This window comes from Mytilus edulis, chromosome 5, assembly GCF_963676685.1.
Source record: "Mytilus edulis chromosome 5, xbMytEdul2.2, whole genome shotgun sequence".
NCBI classification, from domain to species: domain Eukaryota; kingdom Metazoa; phylum Mollusca; class Bivalvia; order Mytilida; family Mytilidae; genus Mytilus; species Mytilus edulis.
Window position 1 is genome coordinate 53894449 of NC_092348.1, and position 24353 is coordinate 53918801.

The window sequence follows — 24353 nt, forward strand, 5'->3', positions numbered from 1 at the left end:
TGTTATATCTGTTTTATGTTTATTTTTTTTATTTTTTTGTCATAAATAAGGTCATTTGTTTTTTCTCTCGATTAAATTGTTTCCTATCTTGCCATGTCAGGGCCTTCTATAGCTGACTATGGTATGGTTTTATGCAATTGCTGAAAATCCATGTTATTTGCACTCTGTCGTATAGTTGTCTCATCGGAATGCACACCACAACATTTCCTTATTCTTTTTAAATAGATAACTACTGTTAGATATATGTGTTATACACACTAATATAGGTATTATACACTTATATGATACAGAAAATAAAATATAAATATAACATCCCAAAAATTGTGCTGGCCTTTCAGATCTAACGTTTATTTATCCCTAATAAATTACTGTAAAGTAAGAAATTTTTTGCCATGTTTATATAATTGCAAAAATTGATTCTGTTAGGTTTTGCAAAATAAAAACTTGCATTCTAAATTGTGTGGAATTATTTGCATTCCTGAAATTACAATGAGTAATCTCTTGTTTGTGTCGGTTGTTCCACAATCACAATGAAAATTCACACAAATATTTTTTTTAATTTATAGTATTGTACATCAAGAAGGAATTGTATCCATGATACATACTGGTTGAAAAAAATCCTTGTCCAATTCTGATTCTTTTTCCCAGACGACAGGTCCATCTTCACCATTCAATTCTTGAAAGAAAACCTTGGTCCCCTTCATAAAATTCTTTCCAATCATGATCATTTCAGCATTTCCATTGACAATACACTCTCTAGAGCTCATTTTACAAATCTCTGGTTGTCCTATAGGCTGAGCTGTAAATACAATTTGGGTGGTAAAATTTAACAGTTCATCTTAAGACTACATGACCACTATGTCTTTCTTTTGTTTTTCTAAAACTAGGACATACATCATACAATTTTTTATTAAAGATATATTAGCTCGTGTGAATGGTATGTTGTATCAGACCTTATTTTTAAACATTAAAAGACTTAATTTTGTATAATGGCAAGAGCTTTCCGCTTCATTCCAACTACATTTTCCTCATATTTTGTAAAAATCTTTTAACACTAACTTCATTGCCCTTTTTGCTGACTTATTTTCTTTCAAGTATATCTTTTCTGAGGCTATAAAATTTATACAGTTGAGTGATTTAGTGAATGGTTTATTGTTGTAGAGTTGAAGGGGTAGGTTAACAAAGGGTAAATATAGGCCTTACAATTCCATATTTGAGTTTGGCAACTTTCGTTGACATTTGATGACAATATGTGAAAAACATGTGACAAATGTAAAATCTGCCAGCTCATCAAACATAGTGCCTGGTCATCTAAATGATGTAATTGTCAAATGATAAATGTGCACCCTTATGATGCAAAATTTCATTGTTTTTTATTCAGACGACATTGGCCACATGCAAGGACCTACATTATTTTTCATGTAATATAATGTGTATCTATCCATCAATGTTCATTTCTTTGTAACAAATTTATTAAGGTCAAATGCTGTGGCCATATAAGGAAATAACATTCAAAATTTGAACAGGACGTACTGGGGAAAACCTGTTAAATATCATACTTTTGAGGCTATCAAGATTATCTGTGACAAACTGTTTATTGATAAGTTTTTCATCAGAAAATAATGTCTTAATTATCTAAATTAAGGTTTTTTTTAATCATAAATATTGGTTTTGAGATTTGATATTTCATGTCCATTTTATTTTGTCTTCATGGAGCTTCTTACATTCTTAGTTTGTGATTTCTACGGCTGAACTTTTTCTCAAAATTCTGCTTTCAGTTTTTTTGTTATCGATGATATTATCTTCCTAAAAGATAAAATTTACGCAAACATAACATAGGAATATTATTCCCAATTTATCTTACCAGTAGTTGCAAAATTTAGAAAGAAAAAAAAGATGTTTAATGAACATTTAAAATGACTTACTGCAGTTGATTGAACGAGAAGCAATTTGTAATATCTGAATATTTCCATCAGGTTTCTGAAACTGTACCCTAAATATCAACCGAGCTTTGGTACTTTTCTTCTTAGCCTTCTGAATACCAACTCGATTTTCAACATCAGCATTTCTTAGCTTTAAAATACCCACATTATCAATTCTGAAAAGAAAAAAAATAGATGAAAAATGTATGTAAACTAAACTATGCATGTTTAAATGCAATTGATAGTTTTCTTAATAAAAAAATAGTTCTCTAAAGAAAATGCACCTTCTCTTTACTTTCCTTACTTGTTAAATATGGAACAGCACCATTTTACATTTGAATATACAGGCAACATTGTTAAATTGTGGACATTATAAAAAAAAATCGCTCATCCTTTGGTCCTTTATATCAATTTAAAACTACATTACCTACTACAATAAGATAAGACTTAGCACTAGCAACGATTTTCATAAATAATCCACAAAAAAATATTGTAACTTTATTTCTTGATTATCCCTGGCCGTAGAAGTCTACAATTGCATATGAAAGCTAGTGAAAAGCAGATCCAGAAATGAATTAGTTATAAGTAGGATAATGTTATGATGTTTTTTTACCAATAACTAGTAACAATTTTCTTTCAACACTTTTTTGCACATATCTGTAAATCTTATACTTACGCGCATGTTTTCTCATTGGCTGTGTCCATTTCCATCTCTATAACAATTGTTCCATCTATCTCTCTCTCCTGACATGGAGTAGAATTCTTACCACAAACTTTACAGGCCTGGTAGAAAGCATGAGGCTTTACTCTACCCTGATCATTTCCAATAAATACTTGTAATGTGGCATTATCTACTTCACCAAATAACTGAAATAGAAAATGTACAAATTATTATTATTTAGGTATCTTGTTACTTAATATTTCCAAAATTTTAAGCAATTGACAAACCTAAGTATGTATAAACTATTTCCACTAGACATTTAGTTATCCACAATCAACTTTCTTTAGTTTACTAAACTGCTAAAAATCTTTATGGGTTACTGGATATTCTTTGTATCGTAATTCAGATGTCTATTTTGTACATTTTGTAGTTTACAATCAATTTGAATTCAGAATCAAAAGATGCAACTTTCATCAGTCTAAGCTCAGACATAAATAAGTCTAAATCTGCTTTTGACTCATAAAGGTCTATATTTGTAGATTTAAAGATTTGTCTCCCTTTTATATAAGACAATTTATGACTTCAATAAGTCGATTATCATGATTATTGTAAGTAAAGAAATTTTTGACCTAAATTAAAAAGTTGCAAATATTGACTCCTACAAACCAATAAGGTACCAATATTGGTAAACTTCAAGACCCATGCATATTTATATAAAGGTCATGCATCTATATGGAACTATGACAATATTGAAAGACATATATATAAAGAAAAATATGCATGAGCCTAAAAAAACGGAAATTATGTTTATTTCCTTTACAATCTAACCATCTATACATGTAGCCACACTAAATGTTGATAATAATCTTATGTTAGGTAAAAATGTTCAATTAGATAATTAAACAAAGATAGCTGATGTCAAAAACAATTAAGTCTTTTCATAAACATAAATAGACTTAAAAAAGTCTGTCATAAGTCTGAAAATGAAACTTCATTTTTATGATAAATGCATTTTTTGACTTCTGTAAGTCAAAAACAAAAAACAACTTGTTTATGTCTGATCTCTACAGTGACTATCATGACTATGGCATTTCAATTAAGGTACTTAAATCCATTTCAGTGTTAAACTATTTCCCTCTTCAAAAATCTGTTCAACTTTTTACAAAACAGGAATGAAAGTTTTTGTTGATGATGCTTCAAATTGTCAATATACATGATAGTATACAGGTTAGTGGCTTCTAATTTTAATTTGACAGTGAGAAAAACGATTCCAAATGTTTGTGTCCAAAATAGCAAGAGAAAATCTCAGACACCTATGAGAGGAAAAAAATTTCTTTGTTGACAAAAAAGCAGTAACAAGTACTCTAATCATGCTAATCACTGCTTAAATTATTCATTTATCTATCTTTATAACAAGCACATATATATATATATTTTTGTAAATTGCATATTATTGGATGTTTCTACAAAATATGATCAACAGCCACAGGTATATGACTTATTTACCTTTACAGCAGGGTTGCCTTCTTGAGAAACATTCTTGATTGCCCCACGACTACCCTCTGTAAGATACCGAGCTCTGTGTTGTTCTTCAGGCTGTTCCAGTATTCGTAATTCATACTTATCAGTCCTACTGGGATACTGTTGACAGAGACTTGGTTCCTTTAAGTGCCTACCTCTTTGAGATCTTGTAATTGGCGTTACAGGAGCAGTTGTTGAAATTGTAGTTAGAGTTGGTGCTGATATTGCACTTGTTCTAAAATGTATATACATGTATATAGTCTACATATTGTTATATAAATGTAATTAAGTGATCAATACCTAATTCTGAAAAAAATCTTTCTTTGAAACAGATTATTTTCTAAAATTTAAATAAAATACAAAAGTATCACATGGGTGCACTGGTTTTTTTCTTCTTTTAGACAATAATGTACACAGCAAGGTGGTAAAATAATTGAAACCCCATTCAGTAAATTGTTTTGTACAATTATTAAACCCTCTATTTCATGTGCTATGCTTGGCAATTAATTCATTATAGCTATATAGTATCACATGGAATAAGAGCCAACTGTCATGACTGTCAGGATACAAGTTGAAAAATATTCAAAGATGCTTAACTGTATGGTATTTCAACTGCTGTAAAATGATGTGCACTCTAAAATGTATATGATGGAATATAATCTGAGTAAATGGTATAATTAATGATTTTTAGTCTTGATTTAATTAGATTATAATTAACCAGGAAGTGAATAAAACACCCCTATTCATACTCAAAACAGTATTTCTCTTTTCAATGCTGGTAATGACCTTTCAGAATTTTCTCAGAATTTATGAAGTACACATGTACAAATGTATGCAACCAGATTTAGAAAAAACATCTGCACTTCCTTTGTGAGAAAAAATTGTACGGAACTTAAGTGAGGAAGTTAAAATTGGGTTTGCATTTCCATGTTTTTGTGTCCAATCTGATCATGAAATTTTCTACAAGATGGAAACACTCCTATTTGTTCATCATGTTCATAGTTTTTTGTATTTTTTTTTTAACCTTTTGTATGTTTCTATAAATTTTGCCTGTTAAATGTATGATCCTTTGAATTAATTTTCAAAGATGACAGATATTATGGATTTGAATTGACAATCACACAAAAAACTTACACCAGTAGAGTTGTGTTTGTACTTGTAGTATCAGCTCCAGATGGTTTGTTTCCTCCAAACGTAAATATTCCTTGTGAAACTTCAGATCCAAACTTACTAAAACTAAATTCTGTCGTAGAATTAGCCAAATCAGCCTCAAACAACTTGTCAACTGTCACATCCTCCTTGTTAATAGATGATGGTGCATCTGAGTCTCGTCGGACTTTTGGCACTTTATGGGAATCAGAATCTGTCACAACATAGTCTAACAGTTGCTCAAAGCCATGATCATTTTCATGGTCAAATCTCACACCATCAAAATTTGGCGAATCACTATCATTAATGTTAAAACGTCCAGCACGGTCAAGAAGAGTGTATTCTGTGTTAGCAGAGTCCATGACATTGCCATCCGGAGATGATAAAATGGTATCACTTCCGTTGACCTGACTGGATATCAAGCTATCCTGCGGACTACATATCCTTGGAGTCAATAATTGTTCTACGTGCATTCCAGAATTTCCTATCGTTGATGTAGTGGGATGAGTGATGGCGGATGAAAATGAAGTTAAGTTCTGACCACTAGATAATAAATTAAAATCACTATCAACTAGATTTGATGTACTACTTATAAATGGGTCACTTAATGGAGATGTACAATGTACACTTTGTGGTGATGATATTTGTGAATTGGTATGAGGACTGTCAGTTTGGTCCACCTTCACGGTCAATGGATTAGTCAAACCTATACATGTAGGACTTTCTGGTGTTCTAAATACTGACTGGTCCTGTTCAGTTGTATCAAAAGGTGAAGAATTCATATCTGGTTGAATTGTGGCACTATAAACAGATGAATTTATATCCATACTATAGCCAATGAATCTTTTTGTGTTGTGAACTTGTCTTTTCTAGTTTCTACAATAAAATAAATAAATATAAGTACATGTATAAAGCATTTCCGTAAATAGTCATACAGTTACCAGTACTGCAATCTTTAATTTTCTGAATGATAATATAGGTTTTCATCATGTTGTCAGAAAACTTTTTTTGTCTTTTATATGATATACCCTCTTTGAAGGTAGTGTTCTTGGATTTAGAAGAACTAACAGTACATTACATGTACCTTGCACAAACTGTGTAACAAATGATGAAAAAAGCTAGACCAAATAAAAATTTTAATAATGAATCGTTAAACACTTTTAAGTAAGAACAAGAATGTGTCTAAAGTACACGGATGCCCCACTCGCACTATCCTATTCCATGTTCCATGGACCCCGAAATTGGGTAATAATCTAATTTGGCATTAAAACTAGAAAGATTATACTATAGGGAACATATGTACTAACTAAGTTTCAAGTTGATTGGACTTCAGCTTCATCAAAAACTACCTTGACCAAAAACTTTAACCTGAAACTCCCACTTTCATTTTCTATGTTCAGTGGACCGTGAAATTGGGGTCAAAAGTATAATTGGCTTTAAAATTAGAAAGATCATATCATTAGCAACAAGTGTACTTAGTTTCAAGTTGATTGGGCTTCAGCTTCATCAAAAACTACCTTGACCAAAAACTTTAACCTGAACGGACGGACGCACAGACGAACGGAGCCACAGACCAGAAAACATAATGCCCCTCTACTATCGTAGGTGGGGCATAAAAATAAAACATGAAATGTCACAATGTGCTCTTTAAACAGCTCATTTCTTCCAGAGAATTTCCACTAATGGGTACTATGTTTCCTGTTTATTGTAAAAGCTGACGGAATAATGTACTTTAATCTGGCATGAAATGGTTTTTCTAAGTATAGATATGCAACATGTATTTTTTTTTTCTAAAGTTCAATTCAATTATTCAATCAAAATACATCCATGGTAATTTCATTTAAAAATGTCAAAACATCCATGTCATTTATTTAGTATCTATATATAGAGCTATATCATGTATAAAATCCATTTCATATCCTGATTACTGGAGAAACTCATAAAACAGTTATATTAAATGGTGTTGATCACAGATCACTTAAAGCCAAAGAAAACTAAAATTGTATTCAATTTGTCAATAAACGAAATCTGGTTTTAACTTCCATTTTGAATTAAGTGAGCTCATATATTTATGTCGACCATCAAAGTAAAATTGGAACTAAATGTTTTCTGCATTTGAATTTCAATGTAGTTATGTAAAAATATTGGTTAAACTTAGGCCAATTAAAATTAATTAGTAGATTTTCATCCCCGCCCACCCCGATTTTTTTTATTTTTGAAAAAAATACGATTGCCGGATTTTGTTCATTTCCATTACCAGTAACCGTCGATAATTTGTTTCATGTAAAACTTCCTGTTTCAAATTTCGGTTTTCGTATTTCTTAGTGTATTCTTACTGAATGATTAAGTCGATATATTCTGCTGATCTTTGATGACAACATCATTTACTGAGAATAGATATTGATTACGAGAAGGGTGTGAAAAATTCGGGTTACGAGTAATATGCTGTGCCCAAGAACGCAAATCATCGTATGTCACAAATGACAACAAATGTTTGCGAGAAAAACACCTTGGATTTATTTTATTTATGCAATGACTTTGTGTCAAGAAATTTGGGCTGTGAATGAAACCCAAAAGCGTTAGAATCGTGGAACACATTTGACTGGAATAAAGAAATTAACACAAGCATGAACTTTTTAGATTGGTGACCGTATATTGAGTTAAACAAATCGACAAACATACGCATTTCTAATTTATTAATTGATAGCAAGCTCTTAGATTTAGATTTAGCCTTAGTTTCGTTTTTTGCAGAAATAGAGAAAACATCCTCTGTTCCAATACCCACGATAGAGTCATTAAACAACTTCATTTTCTACATTGTAATTATATTTGCATCTTGCATATTAAGGACCATTCCTATTATTTAAACATTGTTTGAGTTTTCATTTTATTCTGTACTTATCGTACTTGTGTTGCATACCAATGCATTTGCTTCATTTTATTAGGACAACAAAGCATTGCTGAGAAAGCAAATATTGCTTAGAAAGCAATATACATTTGATTTAGGTAGTCCAACTGAAGAGGGCATTTCTCCACATTTCTGCTGTTTACTATCAATAGGTTTCTAAAGCGACAATTACATGTAGAACAGATCAGAGATATATATTTATGAATTTGAAAAAAGCGGCACTAGCATATGGAGTATATGTGTCTCAATTGTTACGTTACTCTAGAGCTATAGCTCAAAGTACATTGATTTTGTTGAACGAGGAATACTGCTTTCTCAAAAGTTGCTAAGACAGGGCTATGAATCAATCAAATTAAGATCATCACTCAAGCAATTTTATTGTCGCCATCATGAGCTGATTCAATGGCCATTAAGACAAAAGTGTGTCAGAAATCATATCCCAGTGATATTCTTCCTCAGTCATAACAACCTTTCATCCTTACCAAACTGAACAAAGAAATAACATGACGGGTGCCATATACGGTGCAGGAAATGCTTACCCTTCCAAAGCACCTGATTTCACTCGTGGCTTTTAGTGGAGTTCGTGTTGTTTCCTACTTATTATTTGTAACTGTTGATGTAAATGTCTTTTGGTTTTATGAGTCTTTGGTTACTCCTTGGTTTTGATTGTCACTGTCTTATACACGATATCTTATGGATGTATTTACATGATATAAGCTTATTATTACACTTGCATATATGAATAACGCATGACAAAAAGGTTTCATATGAAATAAAATTTAAAAAATAAAATCCTCCCACCCGCCCCATTTTTTTCAAAAATTTTGATGAAAATCTACTAATTAATTTTAGTTGGCCTTATATGAAATTGGAGTTAATATCAGAAGTTTTCAATCAAAGAAAAAAATGCTTTCAAGGCATATTCTTTTATCTTATCTCCTATACATTTCCAGGAATATGATTGGTTAAAAGGGTCGTCGTGCAAACCGTGTATATTTGATATTAGGTTAGTAGGGAGGCGGGGCTTATCTCATACACGGTTAGTAGTGGAGTTACGTCCCTTTATATTCCATATTAGGTAAGAAGGGGGCGGGGCTTATTTCATACACGGTTAGTAATGGTGTTATGTCCCTTTATAAAAACAAAACGGTACTGAGAAAAATTCTTTAAAGTTCCAACAGACGAAGAAATTGATGATTAAGATTGAAATAAATTCATAAAACACAAGTCGTTATTGTTGGCATCTGTTTTTGTAGGATCAATGGAAGTATTTTCTTAATGCTAACAGTATTGAAGACTTGCTCATTTTGAGAATCACTAGTCTTAATTTCACACGTTCAGATAGTCGGTAAGATAAATTCGTTACATAGTGTGCTAGTGACGTAATACGGTATATATGGGGTCAGTAAATTTCATATGGGGATTCGAGCTTCGCTCTCACCCCATATGAAATTTACTGACCCCATATATACCGTATTAGGTCACTAGCACACTATGTAACTAATAGTATCACAAGAGCTCAATCTCACAACAAAATATTGGAGAGGCAATTTCCTTTAGTAAACTGTTAACAAAATAAAACCCTTGGTTATACAAATTTGTTACATAGATGATACAATTTATCACATTAAACAAGGTCCCATCATTATGAATACCAGTTTCATGATTTTTCATTCAAGCTTTACCTTTTCTTATTTTCATATTGTCTATCAAAAAATATTTTCATATATATACAAGATTTGTAATCAGCAAGTAATTATATGAATGTAATCTTAAAGTTATCTAAAAGTAATCATGATTACACCTGTTTTTTGCAATGTAATCGATTACATTATGATTACTTGTAATCAACAATGGCATGATTACTGATTACATAGGATTACACTGCAAAATGTAATCAATTACAGCTGATTACGATTACTGCATGCCTGATATATATATACAAGATTTGTAATCAGCAAGTAGTCATATGAATGTAATCTTAAAGTTATCTAAAAGTAATCATGATTACACCTGTTTTTTTTTTTTTAAATGTAATCGATTACATTATGATAACTTGTAATCAGAAATGGCATGATTACTGATTACATATGATTACACTGCAAAATGTAATCGATTACAGCTGATTACGATTACTGATTACGATTACCCCATGCCTGCCTCTGATGAGGGTTTACCTGGGATTATTCCCGAAAGAACCCGAAACATTGCATATTAAATTCTAAAAAATTAATCAATAAAAAGTACATAGTGCCAGGTCAGAAATATTTGATACCATACCATGAAAAAATGGGTTTATAGTCAATTTATAAAACTAAAAAAAAAAAAAAAAATTCAAACATTAAATTATAAGCCTTTTAGGTAAAATCAAAATAGAAATTTCATATGCATATATAGTTTTTTTATGACAGACACACAGAGCTAAAAGATCCCAGCATCCAAATTTTCAACCACACCCTTCAAATCTAGAATACAAGAAGAGACATCATGAGATCGCCTTCAGACTTACATGTATTATAAAAAGAGCTGCTGAATTTAAGCCAATAAAGTTGCTGAACTGGAACAAAATACAAAAGCCATCAGTAAGTCATATACACTAATAAACCTTAAACCTGGTGCTGTTGACACACTTTATTATGTAACAAATAATTTGCTGACATCGGCAGACAATACCCAAACAAAGTCCAGACAACCATTTATTTTAGGAAATGGGTATCCCTATATAAGTGGCAGGGTCATTATAGTACATTATGATCATGTGATTTTAAATAATTAAACTAGTAAATTAAAAAAAAAGTATGGTCCATTTACATTGTTCCAATTGCACTATGTCGAATGATAATAAAGATTGCAATTTAATTCCATGCATTTATTCTTAATTTTTAATCAGACAGTAAACTTACATGGTACCTGATTTGATAAATCCAAATGAATATATATGTTCTCAAGGTGAAGGATCTCTGTCAGATTAAAAATATATGTTTCACCTTGTTAAAAAGTCAAACACCAGCTTAATCAGCTGTTTAAAGTATCTGTGTGATATCTACATCACTATGTCAGTTCACATGTAAATATCATTATACAGTGATGATAGATTGGATATTTACTGAAATTGACAGCTTTGTATGGAAACGAAACATAAGACAGGTAATGTATGCAACAGCCTTGAACATGTTTTTAAAAACAAGATCTGATGCAAAAAATTCTGTTACATTTCTGTTTTAATACAAATATACATTATATGAAGAGAAATCCTTCTTAACAGAATAGGTTTTTGTTGTTGTTAGATTCAATGTTGCATTGTACCTTCTCCAGATGTCCTAAGTTTCAGCTGATATAATAACTAGAGGCTCTAAAGAGCCTGTGTCGCTCACCTTGGTCTATGTGAATATTTAACAAAGGACACAGATGGATTCATGACAAAATTGTGTTTTGGTGATGGTGATGTGTTTGTAGATCTTACTTTACTAAACATTCTTGCTGCTTACAATTATCTCTATCTATAATGAACTTGGCCCAGTAGTTTCAGAGGAAAATGTTAGTGAAAAATTGACTATAAAGAGCAATAACTCCTTAGGGGGTCAATTGACCATTTTGGTCTTGTCGACTTATTTTTAGGTCTTACTTTGCTGTACATTATTGCTGTTTACAGTTTATCTCTATCTATAATAATATTCAAGATAATAACAAAAAACGGCAAAATTTCCTTAAAGTTACCAATTCAGGGGCAGCAACCTAACAACCGGCTATCGGATTCATCTGAAAATTCAAGGGCAGATAGATGTTGACCTGATAAACAATTTCACCTCCTGTCAGATTTGCTCTAAATGCTTTGGTTTTTGAGTTATAAGCCAAAAACTGCGTTTTACCCCATTGTTCTATTTTTAGCCATGGTGGCCATCTTGGTTGGTTGGCCGAGTCACCAGACTAATTTTTTTAACTAGATACCACAATGATGATTGTGGCCAAGTTTGGTTAAATTTGGCCCAGTAGTTTCAGAGAAGATTTTCGTAAAAGTTAACAACGACGGACACCAAGTGATGAGAAAAGCTCACTTGGCCCTTTGGGCCAGGTGAGCTAAAAAGTATGAACAAGGCCTTTGCTTTATACTGTATTAAATTTAGAAGATGTAGCATGATAGACAATGAAACTATCCAGCAGAGCCAAGGAATGAGGCAAAAAAATCACTACAGGTCCATTATCTGCCTTCAACAATGAGCAAAACTTCATAAGAAGCTCTTCAAGGCAAAGAATGACAAAATGTGAAACAATAAAAAAAAAAAAACTAACATCTTGTCTTAAACTTAAAAAAATCATGACCCCAGGCGTCAGTGATGCAAGAATAACCTACACCATTGGTCAAGTTTGCATTTATAATGTGACCTGTCTGGCTGTCATATGTATATGTATGTCCATTTCCACCTTCCCATGCTTAGTAGTTTAAAAGATATTAATAGTTAATTACTGGATATAAAGAAAAACATTTTAGCCTATTAATTTGACCTTAGGTCAAATGCTGACAACTATACATAACCCCTTGCCATGCTTATGTTTAAAAGATTTTACCAGTTCCTGAATAAAAAGGAAAACATTTGAGCCCATTTATCTGACCTTAGGGCAAATCATTCCTATACACAAATTTTCATACTACCTCAAACTGTCAGAGGAGTTTGAAACAAACAAATCTGGCTAAATCATACCAAATCTGAATTATGTATTCCTAATAACACAAAACTCAAGGGTGTACTTTGCATAGTCAATATTACCGACTTTTAACATCCCCTTAGGACATTGTACCTTCAAAACAAACATTACTAATGAAGCACAAAGGTATGCAAAAAGTACTAATCAATAAAGTCAAATGCCAAAGATAATAGTCAACAATGGAGGTCATTACTCTCCAAAAGCATTACTTGGTTTACAATATTATAGCTGTCATTCAATTATAACTTTATATGAAGTAAGTTATATTTGTCCTTGCAGAATATGGATTCATTATAAAAACCTGTTACATTTGTATCACGATCACATGCAAATAAATAAGGAAAATAAAGTAGCCTCAACCACATGAACTAACCGATATTTTTTGTAAGATGTCATGTGATGTCTGTGTATACATTCAGTGAAGCCTATCTAATCAGAACTGGTCAAGGATTACAAAAGTTCTTTTAAATTACAAAGATTTGGATATTACAAATTAAATTATTCAAAAATAAGTTTTGTAGGATTACTCTAGTTTTAGTTGTTTGATCTGGTTTGACTTTGTAATCATTTAAATTCAGAAGGTGTTTATAAAATTATTGATTAATTATTGTTCACTTAATTAGAACATATATTTAAAGTATTATATTATTCCTGATACAATTGTTTAGTTCCAGATAATAATGTAGAAAGATTAACACCAACACAGAAATAAAATTTGTTCAAATTTGTAGATATGTTTCCTACCAAGATCTTCATAAAACATTCCATTTGCTTTGAATTATTCCTTTAGATGATCTTCTATCTGTAAACATACACCAACAAGAAATGATATCACTGTAGTGTAATCAACCTACCCAAATTAACCAGGTGATCTTCATATTTCATCTAGGAAACTGGTTGCATTGTGTTTAATCTATCTGCAAAAAAAACCAACAAAGATTAAATACATTTATACTGAAAATTTACTAAACTAAAAAGTCTCTAGCTTGAAACTTGTAGGAACCACACCTCTTATTTATGACTCCATTGCTTTCTAGTTTATAATTAGACTAAAGTTTGGTGGATACATACATTTCTTACATCATGAGGCTGTAAATAAACCTGACATGACCATAGACAAAAATATACACAATGTAAAATTTTTATAGCCATTTTGCATCATTCAAAATTCTTTAGTAAGAGGTCTGGCCTTCTTTCATTTTGTCTTTCATTGTTGTTAAATTGCTGAATTTCCATTGGATATCCACCCCTAAGCTTGTAGATAAAATATCATATTTAAGTAATACTCAGATTTGTTTGCCAAAAATCATACCTGCTAGACTTCTCAACTTTATAATGTGCAAATCTAACTTATCTGTTAGATTTATGGGTAAAATGTACTTTATATAATCAATATCGATATCACTTCATTTATCATCTTTGTCAATACAACTACCATAGTTGTCTATGCACTCTTATATTCGCAGGTAACCATATGTAAATCATTTCTAATCAGTGACAGATCCAGAATTTTTCATATTAATGGAGGGAGCCCACTGACTGCCCAAAGCCTAGACTCCATTTAATATAAAAAAAGAAGATGTGGTATAATTGCAAATGAGACAATAAGAGACCAAAATGACACAGAAATTAACAACTATAGGTCATCATATGGCCTTCAACAATGAGCAAATAAAATTGAGAATGGAAATGGGGAATGTGTCAAAGAGACAACAACCCGACCAAATAAAAAACAACAGCAGAGGGTCACCAACAGGTCTTCAATGTAGCGAGAAATTCCCGCACCCGGAGGCGTCCCTCAGCTGGCCCCTAAACAAATATATACTAGTCCAGTGATAATGAACGCCATAGTAATTTCCAAATTGTACACAAGAAACTAAAATTAAAATAATACAAGACTAACAAAGGCTAGAGGCTCCTGACTTGGGACAGGCGCAAAAATGCGGCGGGGTTAAACATGTTTGTGAGATCTCAACCCTCACCCTATACCTCTAACCAATGTAGAAAAGTAAACGCATAACAATACGCACATTAAAATTCAGTTCAAGAGAAGTCCGAGTCTGATGTCAGAAGATGTAACCAAAGAAAATAAACAAAATGACAATAATACATAAATAACAACAGACTACTAGCAGTTAACTGACATGCCAGCTCCAGACTTCAATTAAACTGACTGAAAGATTATGATTTCATCATATGAACATCAGGCACAATCCTTCCCGTTAGGGGTTTAGTATCATACCATCATAACATATATGAGAAGAACATAACCCGTATCATGCCAACAACTGTTTTTAGAATAAATGTGTTTAGTTCCGATGCAAAGACCTTATCAGTGACTCAATATTAATGCCAAAATATGCAATCTTTAATGACTTGACAACAGTATCGTAATTATATCCCTTCTTAGTAAGTCTGTTCAAAGGTTTTGTAAGTTTCTGAGGTGAATACTGACACCTTTGTGCTTTATAAAGAATATTTCCATAAAAAATTGGATGTGAAATACCTGAACGTATTAGAAGTCTGCATGTTGACCTATATTTACGAATGATGTCTTTATATCGATGATAAAATTTAGTAAATGTTTTGACTAGTTTGTGATATCGAAAACCCTGGTGTAATAATTTTTAAGTAATACATGAATTTCTCTCATTAAAATCTAAAAACGCCCATACCACATAATCAGCTATAAAAAAAAAACGAAATGACAATGTAAAACAATTCAAATAAGAAAACTAACGGCCTTAAAAATGTACAAAAAATGAACGAAAAACAAATATGTAACACATTATAATTTAGGTGTAATACCACCAAATCAGGGTTCGTCACATCCGGTTGCATACGAAAGTAGGCCTAAAAAAATATTCCCTTGAATTTGACAGTTGTAGAAAATTAACCCTGCATTTCAATGCACTTAAATTTTTCTGAGTCGTACATTTAAATATGTATGTTGGGTGTCTGAAAGCATCATTCTTTTTTTATTTGATGGTCTTATAAAATATTTTGGAACGTTACGGTTACATAGTTACCAAAGCAGGTAACCAGTAAATAACAGTGTAAAAATTGGGTTGTCTACCCTCGGCGGTGGTTACTTTCTTATATGCGATGAAATGTAGTGTGAAATTTTCACTGTATCACTGGAAAGGATTGAACTTTACACATGCAAAGTAATTCTTTGGTTGAAATAAAGGTAAATACTGTACGATTTTTTTAAAAGTGCCAATTTAACAAAGACTAATAGTATAAAAATCAATGGTGGTATTACACCTATTTAGGGAAACTAAATGTGCACTCGTGACCCTATTGCACTTTCATTTTTAAAAGTTATTAATAAACCAGTTCATACATTGTAAACATGGACTATTCGGAATGGATTTAGACACAGAAAGTACATTTGAGGTAAAATTGCATTGAAATGGGGGTTTACGGGTGTTTTCTTAGTCAAATGGGTGGACAGACGAAGCTGTATTTAGATTACTGTGTTAAATTTTAAATTACCCTTACAGTTTTTGTTTTGTTTATATAAATTCAAAATGTGAATTTTTTATTTCAGTGTTAACCATGTTCTGAAGAGCATTCTGTTGAAAAATCTTATATGTGAATTGGTCTGCAGATGACACTTCAGCATTAAAGTATGTATCAACTATCATCATGTTTTTTTTTGTTTTGGCCGCAAAAGTTTACAATTTGCCATTGTGCCATCTACATTTTGCACAGACAATAACTCATCTAAACACTTATTTGTCCTGGATTTATACACATCAGAATCCAGTCTCACATACTTAAACTTTATAATTCTTACCAATTATTTTTTGTACCAGCATTCCAAGGGACATAACCCTTTTTAAAAACATTTTGAGGTATTTTTTTATTACTCTTTCTCCCCATTTTCTAATGTAAAATACAAGATAGTGGACTTTTTGTGTAAATCTATTAGAAATATACTGTTATGAGTAAATAAAAAGACTTTGATACCAGTAGCAATAAATGATTGACTGAAAGGGAACCGTTATTTCTCACACTAGGGGAACAGACCAAAAACTTAAGTTACACATAAGGGCTTATAGAAACTTCCGTGTAGACTGTTAACATTTATAGAGACAGTTCTTTCAGCTAAAACACTTTAATTATTGATTTAACATTACATTTATTTCATTTTTGTGGGAAAATAATCACATTTGTTTTATTTTTTAGACAAAAGATATCAAGTTTTGATGAAAAGGAAGGGAGGAGGAAAAATGGACCAAAACAGACCAAAACGACCTTCAAATGAACTCTAAAAGGTGCAATAAAATTGTTTATCATCTTAAAGTTGTCTTTTGTATTCTAATTGTTTGAATGCATATATATCATGAGTTTATGATCAGATATTAGTCAACACTGCATTTTATAATGATACACTGAAATTAGGATTTTTCGAAGAAATTGGACTGAAATTGTCGTAGGATATGGCCTTACATTATAGTGATTTTCTCTGAAACTATAGTTCTGACTGAGACAAAACTTGACAGTTATGCTTGAAATAACTTGCAATTGGAGGAGAAAAAATTGCATTAAGTTTATTTGATATTTAGGTGTTCTTTAGGTGTAATACCACCAAATCATGGTTCGTCACATCCGGTTGCATACGAAAGTAGGCCTAAAAAAATATTCCCTTGAATTTGACAGTTGTAGAAAATTAACCCTGCATTTCAATGCACTTAAATTTTTCTGAGTCGTAAATATGTATGTTGGGTGTCTGAAAGCATCATTCTTTTTTTATTTGATGGTCTTATAAAATATTTTGGAACGTTACGGTTACATAGTTACCAAAGCAGGTAACCAGTAAATAACAGTGTAAAAATTGGGTTGTCTACCCTCGGCGGTGGTTACTTTCTTATATGCAATGAAATGTAGTGTGAAATTTTCACTGTATCACTGGAAAGGATTGAACTTTACACATGCAAAGTAATTCTTTGGTTGAAATAAAGGTAAATACTGTACGGTTTTTTTAAAAGTGCCAATTTAACAAAGACTAATAGGGAAAAATCAATGGTAGTATTACACCTATAAACAAACTAACTACTGAATTACAGGCTCCTGACTTGGGACAGACACATACATGTTTGTTGTCTCTTTGACACATTCCCCATTTCCATTCTCAATTTTATGTACATACAGAATGTGGCAGGATCCCAACACTCCCCCTAACCTGGGACTATAAAAATCAGTTGAAAAAGGCTTAACTCATCAGATGGATAAAAATAAGATTGTTTCATGATCAGTCGTTTAAATTCTAATCAATACAATTCAACCAAAACAAAACGACTCATCCGTCCATCCCCTGCAAGTATATTCTAACCTAAAACAAGTTAAGCCTTTACTCCACTGTTCCAGGTAAGGTGAGGTTTAAGTGCTCAAAAACATGTTTGAAGCCTGCCATATTCTGTAACTTACAGACTGTAAGTGCCTGTTGTTCTGTGGTTGTTGGTTTTTGTGTGTCTTTTTTTTTCATTTATATTTTTGTCTTTATTTAGGATGTTGGTTTATTTTGTTTGAATTGTTACACATTTAGTCATGTCAGGGCCTTTTATAGCTGATGATAGCATAGGGTAATAATTATGGCCTTCAACAATGAGCAAAACCATACCGGCAGGGTTTTAATCTGCAACAATTGGACTCTGTACATGTTGGATAGTCGTTTCAATGGCAATCATACTAGTTTTAACTACATGTCTACCTCTTCTTATTTTACATACATTCAGTATTTTCCCTGCAAATTAAGCAATAATTGGGTTTAGTTGTTGAAGGTATACTACACCTTATCGCTATTTGTCCCCCATTACTGGACTTCACAAAGATTCCGGTATAAAATTTTGACATCATAATAAAAAATATCTGATGCCACAATGGTAATGTGATTGTTGTATGACATCAATAGTTCAAGTTGGGCAGATTCTTGGGTTAAGCCAGACAAATAGCGATAAGGGAGCTACCATTTGATTTTTATGGGGGGGCTAGGATGAAATTTGAAAAAAATAGGCAGGACAGGAGTTTTGAGTTAAAAAAAAAAGGCAGGATGAGACGCTTGCAAAAATAAAAGTCAGGACGACAATTTAGGTAAAAAAAAGTCAGGATAACCTAAAAAAAAAAAAAAGGCAGGACAGAGATTACAGCTAAAAAAAATGCAGGACAAAATTTTTCATCCTAGCCCCCCCCCATAAAAATCAAATGGTAGCTCCCTATTAAAGGTGTATCTATGACCAGTCACCATGTACAAAAATGTATGTCTCATTCCTAATTTTTATAAAATAAATTTATCCAAAATATATCTTTTATTGCACAATTAATCTACTGTCACAGCAAATTCATTTAAGTTATTAAATATAAAGATGTGTGCAAAACTGGAACAAGTAGGTCAGCTGAGGTACAGATGACCCCAAACATAAAGGGAAATTACCTACTATTCGGTTGCACTCGGCTCATTTCGCCGATCACATGCATCAAGATGAATGAACGTAAGAAAATTTTAGTTAATCCATCTTCCAACATCACTATTCCCAAAACTTTTTGAATATACAAAAAACTTGACAATACCTGCCTGTCATACAATGATTGTAACAATAAAATGAAATCATAAATGTAGGTTTGCAAATATAAATCAGAAATCCGCCATGTTGAATTTTAATCACCAAGGTCCTACCTTGTTTAAAGAGATTTGCAGCAAATAAACAGTTGAATTATTGTCTTGTGATGTTTTAACAAATGTTGGCAATCTTATGTGTTCCCATGTGTAACTTTGTAGTACTCCTTTTTAATGTCATTTGTTAGTTTAATATAAACAGAGGAGCTTTCCTTTCTTTTGTTTCCTTTTGCTACGACTTATTCGGGATGTTTCTAGACATAGCCACGTTCATTGCAGTGATTGAAGGCTTGTTGCTTTTCGCAGTTTTCATTGGTTGTTAAAAATAAACTATTGACGTATTTTCATAAATTCGGTTAATGGTTTAAGGCTTTTGTAATGTGTTTTTGCGTTTGTCATTTTGTTTTGTATGGTCTGCTGGAGACGACGACACGCAATTAAAATATACTTTACATAAGTAAAAAAACAAATGCACCGTAGTAATAATCGGAAGCCTCTGTTCCAAGATCTTCCAAGGAAAGCAAATTAATTATTCTGAAAAAAGTCATGATCCGGCAACGTTTTATATGTGCGATACCCTTCTGAAACACATTATTTTAAGTAGGATTCAACATTTCGTACGTATTTCAGAATGTTTTACATTGCTATTAACGATCAATTCTGAGTAGGATCTAGAGAGTAGGACGATCAACGTTTTATATAGAGGTCGCCGCGACATATAATAATCAGGGACTTTCTATTCAGATATTAAACTAAGTTAATAGTATAGAAAGTCCCTGATATTATACAATCGGTATTACATGTCTCTGACCATATAATCAAAGCAAGACAATGCAAGAAACCGTGAAAGAATGTGGGATATATATATAATCTACCTAGGCTACAATTGAAAAAAAAAACGTGCATTTATTCAATATAGTCAGACTACTCGGATTGGGCACTGAGTTAACGCCACCAACCTGTATCTCAATGATATTAATAATAAAAAAGCGGAGTATATATGTTCACAATGATAAAAATAGGATAACTGGTGTGATATTTATAATATATATTGCCTATATCGAAGTGTCAACGTATATTTGTTCCGCCTAACAGAAGTTCCACTGGAAACTTTGTTATAAACAATGTCATAATACCTATTCCTATTGGAACAAATATTCTATACCATTTATTCCGTTAGGAACTTATACTGTAATACTTATTCCTGTGGAAATAATATTCCAGAATATTTTTTCCTTTTGGAAGTTTTATTATGAAGGAACTTCTATTCCGTGACAGAAGGACCGCGTACGCCGTTTTTTAGCGACATCTTTTTATCGGTCACAAAGCGGGAGGTTTGGCTAGCAATTAAACCAGGTTGAACCAAGCATTTTTCTAAAAATTAAATGTCCTGTACCAAGTCGAATATGACAGTTAACATCAAATAGGTCGTTTCTATATATGTTAGCGGAGAATTTTTTTGTTCACTTCAGTGTTCCTGTTGTTCGCTTGTTTCCCCCTTATAGTTGAAGTATTTCCCTTGGTTTTAGTTTTTTACCCGGATCTGTTTTTCTCTTCATCGATTAACGATCTTAGACCACCGGTATACTACTAAGCATCACATATTCCGTATAATCGAATCATGATTTATATAAGTTGAATAGCCTAGTAGGCTTTATAGAGAGTGTAGGAACATACTGTTCCCAGGGCAATGGCATGAAAAATGTGAAAACCAACGATTTTATGCTTAATCACTGAATAAACGTGAAAAAAGACAAATCCAAGGACAAGCAGGCTCTGGCAGTCACTTTATACAGAATGTAAAGTGGCTAACGTATAAAGAACAAATTATCAAAATCAGTTGGAAAGGTATGGACACATCTGATCACGGCCTGATAAAAAAGAAAGACAAAAGACACGAAGTACTGGATCTATGAGTACTGGAATGCAATTAATGTTAATGTTAGTTCAATAACAATAACATCTGACGAATAAACAATATTTTCCAAGACTAAAATGATTATCAATCAGTACACATTCAACGTTTTAAAAAGAAAACTATGAGTGGTCGTTAATGTGAAAATAGAGATCATCTCGATACATTTTCCATCTAGATGTATACCTTATTGAAAGCATTAAGCAGAGATGTATAATACTAGTACTATATGTCTCTGGCAAAGTAGAATGAAATTCAAAACAGTGTGGCTGTGGCCATTGATTGACACATTAAATTCATCCATTGACTGGGACAATTTAGGTGAACGTTTGTATGTAACGACCTCAGCTCACTATGTACTTTTTAAAGACACTTAAACTATGGGGTCACCAAAGGTTCTCAACACCTTAATAAAGTAATTCGAAAAACTAATCAGAAATAACACGATGTTTTGATTTATATCAATTATATAAATCAAAACATAAAGGTTATTCCTGATTAATTTCTTGAATTATTTCATAATTAAAGGCGTTAAGAAACCTTTGGTGACCCCACAGTTTAAATGTCTATCGTAGGTACGTCGTGAACAGTGGTCGTTACAGACAAACGTTCATGTAAATTGTCCCAGTCAATGGATGAATTTAATGTGTCAATCAATGGCCACAGCCACACTGTTTTGAATTTCATTCTATCTAAAGACATAGCGCACAAGTATCAAGATATATTGTACTGGAATTAGGTACATCAAGGAGTTGTATATATGTTATTAAATATACGATTCCTTGGGTACATGCATATGTAGTTCGTACTTCGTTAAAGTATATTATCTAGATAGTGTATCCTGTCATTATTTTAACCAATGTAGGTTTCTTTTTTCTTATTCTATTGAGTAGGACATTTCGCAATATGTCAATAAAAGCATCCGAACTCATCCATGAGCCAAAAGTTTGAAACATCAGGTCAGGAGTTTCAGCTGTGTATGGGAACGAATAGCTTAATTTGTTAGTGGTCATAATCATCTTTATATTTAATGTTTCGTGTTTATATCATGTTGATTGTTATGATTATAATCCACACACCAATTGTCAGTTGTTTATTCCAGTATGGATTTCAGTATTGCATTTTTGTGCTCTACATTTTATTATTTTTGGGGGTATTCTGTTTTCAAATTATTGATTACACAGTTATATAGTACTAGTTCTTTAAAAACCTGTATATTGTTTGAAAAACATGTAAAATGATATAAAATTTTAAGATCCGGTATGATTGCCAATGAAACAGTAATCCACCTGAGAACAATTGCACATGACAACGATGTTGCATAGCAACTTTAAATGTCGCCGAACCTCCTTCAAAATCATACCCCATATGTATAGTAACTATATTTTGTATTAAATAATGTTATACGATGAAGTAATCCTAACAATTAATCTTTAATGCCAATTTATGCCTGTTTTACTGTGCGATATAATTTTTAGATAACGTGCTGAGATAAATATATAAGTAACTCTGGGCTTGTGTTCCTGCAAAAGGTTGGGTTCCAAGTTCTAATTTGTCAATTTTGGGGTCGATTTTCAGATATGCCCGAATTCATTGTGGGCGCTAAATTAACGTAGTCGGTCAGGTTTGAACGATGAAGTATTTATATTATGTTTTGGGCATTGTGATAAAGTTTGTAAATCTACTTTATTTCAGGGGTATATATTTCTTTAGAAGATGTTCGGAAACGATTTAGTACATATGACATTAGACTGAAGGACAAAACCAGTACGCCACCAGTTTTTGACAAAGCAAGTGTTCTTGTTCCACTCTTTCAATTGGATAGGGAATGGCATGTATTGTTGACTGTTCGTTCTAAACATCTACGTTCTCACTCGGGATTAGTTGCCTTTCCTGGTGGAAAACAAGATTCCGACGACCTTGATGACATCGAAACGGCCCTCCGAGAGGCAGAAGAGGAGATTGGCCTTAATCCAAATGAAGTTGAGGTTATTTCTGTGCTTCCAGGGTCATTTGTCCGACCAAATGTTATGGTAACTGTTGTAGTTGGAATAATTCCTTACAATTTTAAACCTGTGATAAACGAGCACGAAGTTCATAAAGTTTTTAGCCTACCACTGAAGAGATTTCTTAATGATGATTTTACAACCCAAGAATTTGAAATTTCTGGAAACCAGGTCCAAAGTTATTTTTTCAGTGACGAGGTTGATGGAAACACAATCGTCACTTGGGGATTTACTGCGTCTTATTGCATATATTCTGCTATCATTTTGTATCAAGACTATAAAAAGAGACATTATGGGTATACTGATAAATATGTTACCCTAGATTGTCTTTGGCCTGAAATTTCATTTACAAATTACTTTCTTACTAATTATAATTCTGCAAAATTATAGATGTGATAGTGCATACACAGTAAACACAAAACATTATAAGCGGATAACTTTATTTTCGATTTATTTGTTTAAAAAAATAATTATGGCGAATTCTCAAATGAAATAGCAGGTAATCTAAGATATATTTGTATGAAATAAAATATGTCAAAAATTAATAAATGAAATGTTACACATTATTTATTTTATTTTTTATCCACAGTGCTGCTACATCTAGCAATAAATTTACAGTCAAATAAATATGACTCATTCTTGATACTCGAAGACAAATACATATACAGTGCACTGTCCATAGACAGTCACATTAACAGTCACTTTAGGACTATGCAATGAATAGTACCAGATAGACATGTGCAACTTACAATTATTACATATATATCAAATATAGTTAACCTATAGCATAAAGTGCACGATAAAAGGACAATAATATGTAAAACTAACAATGTCCAATGAACCATGATAATGAGGTCAAAGGTCAGATTATACCTACCAGAAAGACATGTACACCTTACAACTATTTCGTGGACCAAATTTACGTAACCTTCTCAGTGCTTATAG

General features: G+C 32.1%; 2 protein-coding genes and 1 long non-coding RNA gene across 13 annotated transcripts in view; 2 read left to right on the forward strand and 1 right to left on the reverse strand.

The window, feature by feature from the left end:
- Positions 1-19777, reverse strand: part of LOC139523899 (nuclear factor of activated T-cells 5-like) — a 36274-nt gene extending 16497 nt beyond the window's left edge. For 4 of the 10 annotated variants that reach the window (XM_071318283.1, XM_071318280.1, XM_071318277.1 and 1 more), the window contains exons 1-7: positions 19548-19777; positions 13720-13782; positions 5239-6129; positions 4090-4339; positions 2599-2789; positions 1926-2098; positions 606-799 (exon numbers count right to left, since the gene is read on the reverse strand). In XM_071318283.1, coding sequence (XP_071174384.1) covers positions 606-799; positions 1926-2098; positions 2599-2789; positions 4090-4339; positions 5239-6080 — 1650 coding nt within the window. In that variant the 5' untranslated portion in view covers positions 6081-6129; positions 13720-13782; positions 19548-19777. Of the gene's footprint in view, positions 1-605; positions 800-1925; positions 2099-2598; positions 2790-4089; positions 4340-5238; positions 6130-11064; positions 11186-13609; positions 13783-18494; positions 18613-19547 lie in introns of those variants that run through there. The other 6 variants (XM_071318279.1, XM_071318275.1, XM_071318281.1 and 3 more) reach the window with 4 other exon arrangements.
- LOC139523900 (peroxisomal coenzyme A diphosphatase NUDT7-like) lies at positions 11178-23974 on the forward strand. 2 transcript variants are annotated; one of them, XM_071318284.1, is made up of 2 exons: positions 11178-11308; positions 23098-23974. In XM_071318284.1, the coding sequence occupies exons 1-2, from the start codon at positions 11287-11289 to the stop codon at positions 23796-23798; spliced, it is 723 nt and encodes a 240-aa protein (XP_071174385.1). In that variant the 5' UTR covers positions 11178-11286; the 3' UTR covers positions 23799-23974. The 2 variants fall into 2 exon arrangements, with proteins under 2 accessions (XP_071174385.1, XP_071174386.1); XM_071318285.1 differs by lacking the exon at positions 11178-11308 and adding an exon at positions 19306-19362.
- LOC139523901 (uncharacterized) lies at positions 15942-17152 on the forward strand. The gene is made up of 3 exons (XR_011664710.1): positions 15942-16055; positions 16419-16497; positions 17060-17152. It is a non-coding gene; the product is annotated as an uncharacterized lncRNA (long non-coding RNA).
- Positions 23975-24353: the final 379 nt, after the last annotated feature.